This window comes from Balaenoptera borealis (genome assembly GCF_965194805.1).
Source record: "Balaenoptera borealis genome assembly, chromosome: 8".
Taxonomy (NCBI): domain Eukaryota; kingdom Metazoa; phylum Chordata; class Mammalia; order Artiodactyla; family Balaenopteridae; genus Balaenoptera; species Balaenoptera borealis.
Genome location: NC_138865.1, coordinates 8339015 through 8349977, shown reverse-complemented (window position 1 = coordinate 8349977; position 10963 = coordinate 8339015). Strand labels below are relative to the sequence as shown.

The 10963-nt window shown below is 36.5% G+C and overlaps 1 protein-coding gene across 6 annotated transcripts in view; it reads right to left on the bottom strand.

Annotated features, from left to right (window-relative positions):
* Window positions 1-273: 273 nt before the first annotated feature.
* Window positions 274-10963, bottom strand: part of XKR6 (XK related 6) — a 90060-nt gene continuing 79370 nt past the window's right edge. For 2 of the 6 annotated variants that reach the window (XM_082402888.1, XM_082402892.1), the window contains 2 exons: window positions 7152-7264; window positions 274-5028 (listed from right to left, as the gene is read on the bottom strand). In XM_082402888.1, coding sequence (XP_082259014.1) covers window positions 7246-7264 — 19 coding nt within the window. In that variant the 3' untranslated portion in view covers window positions 274-5028; window positions 7152-7245. The remainder of the gene's footprint in view (window positions 5029-7151; window positions 7265-10963) is intronic. The other 4 variants (XM_082402891.1, XM_082402893.1, XM_082402889.1 and 1 more) reach the window with 3 other exon arrangements.

Sequence of the window (10963 nt, the reverse complement as noted above, 5' to 3'; positions counted from 1 at the left end):
CTTTATTTGGACAAAGTTTGCTGCATACACAGAAATACTTGATACGCATTTCCAGCCAGCCCAAACCCAAGCATTTGGTAATTACAGCCAAAAGTTTGGAAACTCTTACTGGAGACATGGACCCTGTTTACAATATTTTTATTTTATGTGGAATATGCGGAAAACAAACACACAAGAGCAGCTTCTAAGGATATTTGTACATTCCATGAGAAGTAAACATAGTATTGTATGCTGTAAAAGTTTACTCAAAAAAATAATTTCAAACTCTTAGGCTTTAAATAATGAGACCGTTTAATTTTATTACAGCAAGAGTCAGAATATTATATACAGTATATACTCCTTTACACAAAACACATTTGCACGTGTTTCTGAAAGCTACTTGTAAAAAAAAAGTGTTTAGAGTACTATCACATTTTGAAAATGTCAGGATAATTTGGTAATATTTTCTAAGGGTTATGTTACTTTGGGTATTTTTTAAAGTAAGACATGCCTGGATGGTCAATGTGGGTTCATGTAGGTAACCTCAAATCTGGCATATTTTTGGACAAATCTCGCTTTCAAAATCTTATTGACGTGATCATTTTCTCCGCACATGATTTGTTTTACTAGCATCTGGGGGGAAACATATGGATCTCTTCGACTATCTCATTAACTCCTGACTCCAGGACCTAGGCAAGCTCACAGAGAAGTCAGTGGGGGCTCGTCCTGTGCCCGAGGCAGGGTGAGGGTTCACTCCTGGCCTCAAGAGGCCTGGGTGGTGAGGGAAAGGGTGGGCAGACACACCCAGCTGAGCATCGGCACAGAGCAGACGGCCAATGGAGACACCTGTCAACACCACAGCTAAAGAGCTCTATTTTAAATACAATACTATATGAACTTTTAGAGGCAAACCTTAGAGAGCCAAGATTGCTGAGTCTGGATCTATTCTGTTTCCCCGCAGGCAGGGAGGGCGATGGAAATGCAAGGACACAAGCAGACTCCTTCAGAGGAAAGCAACGGACACCTCCCATCACAGGCAGAACAAAACAGGACAAGAGGGAAGAAGCCTGGACAGTGCTGTTATGATTCTATCCTGAGGGGCTAAAATTGGGCAACATTTAGAAGAGTTGAAAAGGAAATGGAATAAAGTTACCTGGGAAGGAGAAGTGGGATAGATTTAACAGATTCTGATCAATTTTGGAATCCTATATGCTCAACGTTTTCCCCACATTTAGGTCAACAGTACAGAAAAAAAAGAAGGACAGAGAACAAGCATATGGGCACAGATGAACTCAGTCTCCTCTCTCAGGGCAGGTGAAATTGGGAGGCACATGTTGTAAAAGTCCAAACACTGTATTCCAAAAGGAACACAGAAACACCTTTGAATCAGAACACATGACGTCTAACTTTAGTTAAGCTGAAGGACCCAGGCTCCCTCCACCAGTGTGAACGATCAAGAGTCGACTGTACTGACGGCAGTGTTTTAGAGGCTAGAGTTGTGTTTTTCTTACATTCAAGATATATGTTATCTGTCTACAGGTCCAATTCATAAAAGACATTCAAATTATGTTTCACGTACAAAAGTAGTGAAGTCTAAGATGTTTCCAGAGTGTGCTGTGCTGTAATCTGATGATGATCTTCCATCTTTCTACTCGGTCCCAAAATGACTTCCTTCAGATTTCTTGATTTTTCAAGGATGACCTTCTCAGTGAAGCTGTATTTTGCAGAAAAGTCCCAATGAATGCCATAACAAGCAGTTGATCTGAGATTCCAAAATGCAGATTAGAGCCACTCAAATGGAATTTTTTGTCAAAACACGTTTCTAATAAGATAAATCAAAGCATCCCTTCTGTGTCAAAATATGAACTGAAGGCAGTTTTCTCTAAAGTTATAAATAGATTAATAAAATTCAGAAATAATCATACACGCAGGAAACTTGAAAGGAATAAAGAACAAAATATCTAGGAATCTCAACAATTTTCCTGAAAATGTGCTACAAATTCAGAGTCACAAAATAACAGAATCCCAAATTTCCAGTCATTATGTTAATTTGAAGTACACATTTCACACCATGAATGTGATATCCTAAAACATGAGAAAAAAAAGTTACATTTAGGTAGAACACCTTTATAATGATTAAAAATTTTAGGAGAAATATGCTCATTTTTAAAAACAAAACATTAATATTCAACTGACTATGAAATAAATGCCCCTAAACCAGCAGGAGGTAGGTACTACCTAGGAGGGCTGTCCCATGCCTCAGGCCCTATTCTTACCATTTGCACCTTTGGGGCAGCCCTTTGCAGAGTTTTTGCTCCGTGACATCACAAAGCTCTGGACTGTGGCTTCAGTTCAGTGTGCAAGGCAGTAAGCATCCTTCAGGATCTGGCGCTCCATTCAAAGGTGACAGAGAACTACAGACGGAGAGTGACAACAAAGCTGGAGCAAGGTCAGAAGTAAAATGAAGATGGTCTTTTAGATCAGGGCTTCCTGAATGACAACCAAGGGCCGTCCCTCTACCCTCAGAAATTGCAGTTTTGTTGGAGAAACGATCCATAGCTTTCTGCCGGTTTTCAAAATGGGGTTTAAAACTTCCAAAATACAAATAGCCATCGTTCGAGGCTCACTTTCTCTGTGTGCCCCTATGTACTGATTGTACCCAAAGATCTAATCACCCCTGGGTAATTGAGTCAATTTCTGAATCCTCATGGTGATGTGCAAGGCCGTGAAGGGCAGAGATCCAAGAAGGTACAGATCTTCCCATGAGACATACACACTAGAAATGCTATTGTAGTACAACTTTAAACAAATTTAGGTTTTATTTAGAAGTTTCTAGAAAGCAACCATCAAACACTGATTATATTCATGCCATCAATTCTCTACTATGTTCAGTATTCTGCATTATTTTCTAAAGTTATACAGCAGGGACGAAAGACCCATTTTTATAATATTTTCTCTAATATTTAAGATATTTATTTTGAATTAAGCTAATCTTTGAGCTACATGCCCATTCATAACATACCAGAATAAAATCAAACTCATTGTTAGGAAATGCACTGATATTTCCCAAGATCACCTGCCACTATCCTTAAAATACTGTGGCATGCCAGTGTGAAGTACCCGAATTAACATCGGAAGGCCTCCTGTCCAAGGGATTTCACAGGCTACCTCATAACCTCCAGGAAACTAATTCCCTGCCCTTAGTGCACCTTAGCTTAGTTATATAAGAGCTTACCATCCCGCCCACATTCCCATCAACATTTTTATTCTTAGGCTCTTAAGTTTTCCCCTCTCCTGGGTCTCTTTCATTTGTACTCACAGTGTTCACAGAATCTAAGAAGGTCTTTAAAATATTCATTCCAGTAGGGACCAAGTTTTTTCCTGCCTAATTCCTTTAGGGTATATCAAATGCCTAGGCCCGGTCAATATTGTGGCTAGAATTGGCTAAGAGGAAACACCTCTATTGACAAAAGTATCACAGAAAGAGAGTTTTTTAAAAGCCAGTTGTAATGGGAAAGCAGCTAAATAGGCAACACAGTTAGATTAAAATATAACTTGATTTTTAAAAAATCTATCTGATGTTTTCATTGTGCCATTTATTAAATATATATCAGCCAATTCCTCTTTAACCAAGCAAAGCAAGGGAGGAGGGGGGAGGGTGCGGTTACAGTGTAGTTTATTTAGCTTCTAAACGCCTTCTAATAGAAATGTTATGAAAACTTCTGTTCTACACCAATTTCTGTATTACTGGATAATCTACCAATAATAAAACTTGCAATAAACAAATAATTAACATCTTACTAAGCTACCACTCAATCTCTATAGTTCCCTGAATTCTACTTATCCTTTCCCTTTAATCCTTTTTCAAGTTGCTCTGAATAAGGTCTTAAAAAAAAAAATCAATCTTTCTCCAGTTTTGGTCAAAAGGATAGGGAGGCAATCATATTTGACCATCAAAATAACTACCCACCCAGAATGTTCCTCAAGTTCCTAGTCCCAGCAGGAACAGGCCAGAGAAGATAACCACCAATAATGGAACTCCAGTCACCCAAGCACTGATTCTCCTATCAAATACATCTCCACCCATTTCTAGGGTCAAGAATGACCTAGTTCACATTCTGGGTCTACATGAAAGTAGCCTATAGTTTTAAAACAGTGTACATGGAATATAGGCAACTTTCAATTTTTTAAGGGAAACAGTCCTTCTTGGAAAGTCAGGTTTTGTTCCTTCTCCTTTTCATTCACACAGTCTGCCTCTTGGCATTTTCCTTTCCAAATTTATTCACTCAACAACAGGGAGAGAGGAGGAGGTGAAACTGAGCAGCTCCTTTCCCTCCTCATTGGCACTTCCGTCCCACATAATAATATCTAACTTGAAAATTGGCAGCATTTTGCCACAAATGTATTTGGATATATCGGATAGAATTTGCATATTCTGATATAGACCATGTTGAGGCCATTTCCAGGTTGAAGTTTTGTAATTACTACCTTTAGGACTGTCACCTGATGATTTTTTTTTAATTAATAAAAAAATATGGAACGCTTCACAAATTTGCATGTCATCCTTGCACAGGGGCCACGCTAATCTTCTCTGTATCGTTCGAATCTTAGTACATGTGCTGCCGAAGCGAGCACTCACCTGATGATTATTTTATCTTCTCTCCTCCTGATCAAGAATTACCTCTGATCTAAGTAAGCTACACTACAAGGTAGGCAGGCAAAGAAGCTGACCAAATTGGCATGGGAGGATTACATAAACTGCCTGGGAAAATATGAGGTCCATGAGAGCCCCCAAATCTTCAAAAGATAACTGTCTCCAGAGTATGACACTAATAATGATAGCTGAGAATTTGAGACATGCATGCTAACTTAGAAATACAAAATTATAATACCTATTCTTTTATATACTTTTTATCAAATCTATTGGTTCACCTAGAAAGTCATTATATATACAAAAACAACAATTTCCAGAGTTCCTAAATATTTCCAACATATTCAACTTAGGGATCCAAGATTCTGAACATGCCATCACCAAAAAAAATTGCAAACCTAAAAAACAAAAAGGAAAAAAAATTAAACAATGTCAAAAGGAAAAGACTTTCTTAGAAAAGGTCAATATTTACTTTTATAATTTTCAAAACATTTTAAAGTTAATTTTTTTCTCATTTACAGTTATACGCTTGTAAGTCTAATATTAAAGTTTTGCTTAATAACAAGGCAATTTACTTATAACAAAATAAATATTAAACTATACTCATACACATTACCTATTTAAATATTTACTGGGTCAAAATATCTTCATATTTACAGCTTCAGGCTTTAAAGTGGTATTAGATTTGTCTTTATTTTCTTTGAAAAGCTACCATTAAGGTAACAGACATTCAGATGCATAAATGAAATTACTGATTTCATTCTTATGTAACTCATACCTTTAGAAACTATGTTTTAGCCAGTTAGTAGTGGTTAAAGTCTTTGTGCTTCTATTACATTAACTTTTAGCACATGAAATAAGAAAGATGACCTTCAAAGTTCTTGTAACCTCAAAAAGGGTCAATCTAGATAGGCTTTATTTGAAAAAGAAAAACAATTTTGTTTGGGAAAATACAAGAAATGAGAATTTCTAAAAATAAAAATAATCAGTAATTCTCATTAAAACATTAATACACAAAAATGAACTATATGAACAATTCTTCTAACTACAGGCTTAAAAACCATGCTATTTAGACCAGCCTATTTAATTTTTCCATAGAAAATCAGGAGTTCAGAGTTCACATTTCCAAAAGAAGAGTAAAACAACAAATTAAGAGATAAGATAAAACAAGGAAACAACCTATTGTACATTGCTTTTCTTTAGAACAAGGCTAGGCTGAATTATCTAAGTATAAATTGAGGTCACAGATATATAGTCATTGCACTCCGGTCAACCAAAACAGTGCCTGGATTTACATAACATGTGAATAAGTCTATTATCACAGAAAGTCACATACATGAATAAGAAGAATATATTTTATAAATTTTAAGTCACTCGCAACATCTGAGAAAATACTGTCAGTAAAATACTATTTGTAATACTGTTTTTAAGAAAACACTGTTTGTAAGGAAATGAGGTGATGTTTAGAACTATATTACAACTGAGCCTCTAGAAGAGAACATGAAAATAAGCATGACTTTAAAAAATAATAATAATTCTTATTGTTGTCAGTTCCTTAGAATCTGCCCTCTGCATTACTCTCTGGAATAGGATGACAATTTCATTTTCTCAGCACCTCATCAATTAAACAAACTGATGCATAATTTAGACTAAATATAAGTACATTTATAATATTATTTTTGCTATTAATGCTGTTACATGTAGTACAGGAAATGAAATAATATCAAGAGCCACTTCTTCTGAAAAAGTGGCTTAGTATAAAATTTGAACTTGAGCAAAGAAGCTAGTGAAATTCTATTCTGGGGGGGTAGAGGGATAGTGATTGCCTTATGAGCACCGCCATATCAACACATTTAACAGGACATGGTCCATTGAAATAAACTTAATAAAGAGAGCCACTACACTTCCTGAAAAATGTTTTACTATAATAGAGTGCTGTTATCTTCAACTATAAAATATATTTTGAACTAAGATACATGTAATAATTAGAGTAGAATTTAACTGATTCAACTAACATTCTTAATGGGCACTTTACTTTTTAAAAAGTAAAAAGCAAAAAACACACACATACATAAAACATCAAAATTCTTTATGACAGAAAAGCAAAGCTGTGGCAAGAATCCTTACTTCCTACTCTGAAAACCTTATTAAGCCCACAGTCCCTGTTAAGAGCAAGCTGTACTGGTTTTCAAAGGAAAAACATTATTTCAATCTGCAAACACCTAATGGGCTCAGGTGCTTTCGTATAATAAATATTTTGTTGTTACTTAAGTAGCTCACAAGAGCTCATTTTTTTAAAGTTATGTTTAAACAACTCTAAAAGGTTTAATTAATTGTAGTTTTATATAATTAATCCTTTTGTTATTAAACACTTGAACCAGTTTAGTTAGAATGGCAGCATGTTGTTTAATACCTTTTGTTCACAACTTAAAATTTTAAGCTTAAAAAGAAAGGAATTGGGGTAGGAGAGGAGACATGGAAAAACATGAAGGCCTCTCTTTGTCTCAGGCTTTGCCATTACCATTCTGTCTGCAGTGGTTTCAGGACGAGGCGATCGCACACCTTCTAGCCAGAAATCAGATGGCCTCAAAACAACCTCATTTCAGTCTTAGGCCTCATGTCTTTCGCTTAGAGCTAAAAATAAAAATACATGTGAATGAACAAATGGTCATGAAATGAAACCTCGAACATGACACTAAAATGTAAAATATTAGAAGGCATTATTAATCTCAGAAAAATGAAAATGTACACATTTCCATCCAGAGTATCACAACCTTATTTAGAAAGTGTGCTCTCCTTACCCTGTCAGCTTGCTGGGTATAACAATAATGACAATTTAATTCCAAGGTGGTTCAACAAAGCCAGAGTAATATTTTATTAATCTCCTGAGATTATGAAACATTTATTTATTTCTTACAGAGTTAAATATAACAATATCATTAATGAAGCTAATGATGTTAGACAGCAACTTAGCACTTCTTTACGCACATAAACCAAGGCAAGAAAGTAAAGTGTAACGCTGAACCAGAACAATGATCTGGCCCTAAGAAACACATTTTCGTGTATTTAGAACCCCTAGTTCCAACAGTGATGCTAGTAGTAAGTGAAAATTAACCTGTTTCTACAAAGTGAGTGTTCACTCATTCCACAAATATTGAATGTTTCGAAGCACTGGAAGTCAAGTGTTGAATATGAAAGATGGTTCCAAACCTCAGCGAGTGGGGTCCTAGCCTTTTATTTCCTAACTTTTTGTCTCAGGTCTGGGCTATAACGCTAAGGGGACAGAAAATAAGGATTGCTGTTTCCATGAGAGGAGGAGATCAGTATGTATCACACGACAACTGAATGAGACTGTAGGACTGGAAACAAAACCCACTCAGAAGCCCAACGCTCATGCTGCAAGTGAACGCCAGTCACCAGTTGGTCTCTTTTCGTGTGAAGCTTGTGTTTTCAAAACCCTACATCAATCCTGAAAATTAATTATCCTTCATTTGGAGAGCACTGGTGGTTTCAAACCCAAGTATAAACATCTCAGACTATTTTGTAAGGTTATGTCAGCCAAGAAACTTTAAAATCACTTAATATAATAGTATTTCATTCACCTGAAGCCACAATTTAAAATCAGAAATTCTGCTGCCAAAGTTACTTAAAGAGTTGGCCTTAACTATAGTGTAATGAAGACAAATATCTCATAAATTTTTTATACCATTCATACCAATCCATTAAATTAAATAAAATACATAAATAACCACTAGAGTCTATACTAACATTGTTCAATGTTTTTCATTTCTCTGCTTGATCTATACCAATGAAATTCTTTGTGTAGGAATATGGTACATTACCAAAAAATATCAAAATATATACACATGATTCAATTTAAGTTCTATGTTTGTCTTAAATCAAGGGTCTATAAACACATCTGAGTTAGCTTATCTTTCTTCATTTTTCATGTGAATTCCAACTAAATTTAATATCTGGACAACTGGTACAAAGTTAAATGGTTTGACTCTGAAGTTTCTAGGTCTCAGAACCACACTTTAGAGGAATAAACTGTAATTTACACTTAAATATTTAGAATAAAGAAGAAAAGAACTGTTTTGAGTCATACCTAGGTTTAGGCTATGGCTTGCCTCAAGTGAAAATATTAAAAACAAAATCAATAAGCTCTGAAGTTCATTTCCCACTGATGTTCATAAGATGATTCTATAAGTTTTATATTGTGATGCATTCAAATCTTCATCAAGGAAAACTGCATGCTGGTCTTACTTGTAAACAGTCAATGTTCTCTCCTTTATCATGTATGTCATAGATCCCTGCTTTTTTCAGTTGCAATAAATTTCAAAGAAGACATAAATAATTGATAGATACACTTTTGCTATAAGCCTTAAACATTCACTTATCTGTAAATTCCAAATCTGTGTCTTACATCAACAAAGAGAACCCACAGTTCTTCTCAATTCATATTTGCTAGCATTCTTTGGAAAAAAACGAAAAGTAGCTGCCTCTCCAAAACTCAGATCTTTCCCTTAAGCAACTTTTATCCTCGTCCATACTATGTTCACAGTTTCATTTCCCCCCTTTGCTTCAATCACAGTATGTTTTGTTATACAAGTTACAGTTCTATCATATTTCCTGAACCAATCCATCCAACCCAGAGAACGCAACAACAACAAATATTTGACCCTATTCTTTGAATTCCACAATTTTCACTATTCTCACTTTGGTCAAGACCTTTAATGATAAAGTAGTGAGATTTTAATACTCAGAAGACATGCTTTATAGCTTACTAAGGCAAGTAATTTTATACTCAGTCTTGTTATGTTAATCATAAAACTCCATTTGTCACTTCAAGACTGATACATTGAGGTCTCCCATTTAATAAAATCAATGAGTGCCAGTAAGTTAATTATAAATTTCAACAGGGCTTCCCTGGTGTGGCACAGTGGTTAAGAATCCACCTGCCAATGCAAGGGACACGGGTTCGAGCCCTGGTCCTGGTCCCACATGCCGCGGAGCAACTAAGCCCGTGCGCCACTGCTGCTGAGCCTGTGTTCTAGAGCCCGCGAGCCACAACTACCGAAGCCCACACGCCTAGAGCCCATGCTCTACAACAAGAGAAGCCACCGCAATGAGAAGCACGCGCCCCACAACGAAGAGTAGCCCCTGCTCACCGCAACGAAGAGTAGCCTCCGCTCTCTGCAACTAGAGAAAGCCCGCACGCAGCAATGAAGACCCAACACAGCCAATAATAAATCAATTAATTAATTATTTTTTTAAAAAAATTACAGTCTTGCTATATTATGTGATACCCACTATTATAAACAATACATGAAACTGGTCAGGCTTCCCACTAAAACATCACTGAAGAAAATCAGCCTCCTAGGTAGGAGAAACAAACAATGCTAAAAAAAAATTTGTCCATTTAAAAATGGTCTTAACTCTATAATCCTTTTCACATTTGTTCCAAATCAGCACTAACCAGAGGCAGAATCCCTGAATTATTCAGCAGGTCAAGGAGGCACGTCTACCCTGGCACGACTAGATGCTGGCACTTGCAGGAACCCTCCACCCTCAAGAGTTTACGGCAAATGGGCCTAACAATCACGATGCATCACTTCTCACTGGGAGCCATGGTGCGTAACCACTGGCATGTACACAATTTTGAACATTTTCAACCTGCATTTTTCTTTAGATATTAGGCCACTATAATTGAAAGTGTTGTGGAAATTATCAGGAGATTAATATTAATTTTACTTGAGCCCTCACTAACAGATTACAATTTCCAAACCCTTCTCTCTCTCCTATCTAAGGGTACACAGGGATCTTCTTCTTTCTAAGGCTAACTCTTCCTCTATCACACAGCTCCTGTGGAATTCTAATCCTTCATTTACATCTTCTGTTTTCCCGACAATGGCTCCTTTCCTTTTGCCTACAGACACATTCAGATTTCCTGATCCTGAGACTGAGGCACGATCCATTTCCTTGAACACATCACTGACTTTAGAACGTCCTTCTTCCTCTTTTTCTTTACTGCCAAAATGCCAAATTTGAAGAGTGATCTACATTTGTTCATTCACTCAAAAATATTTCCTGGAAAGTGACTATGCACCAGAGCCTGGGGACACAAATTAGCAAGGCCCCTCCCTCAGGGAGCTTATGATTCCATTACACAGATAAGCAGATACATTTATGGATTCAAAATGTTAACTGACACAAAGGAAGAACACTGGTGTCTATAACAGTATCATTAGGGGGGCTTAATTTAGATTGCGCTGCCATTCCGCACGACCTGTGTGTTTGTGGTCCTACATAGCAGCAATGGCGGGGTCTCTT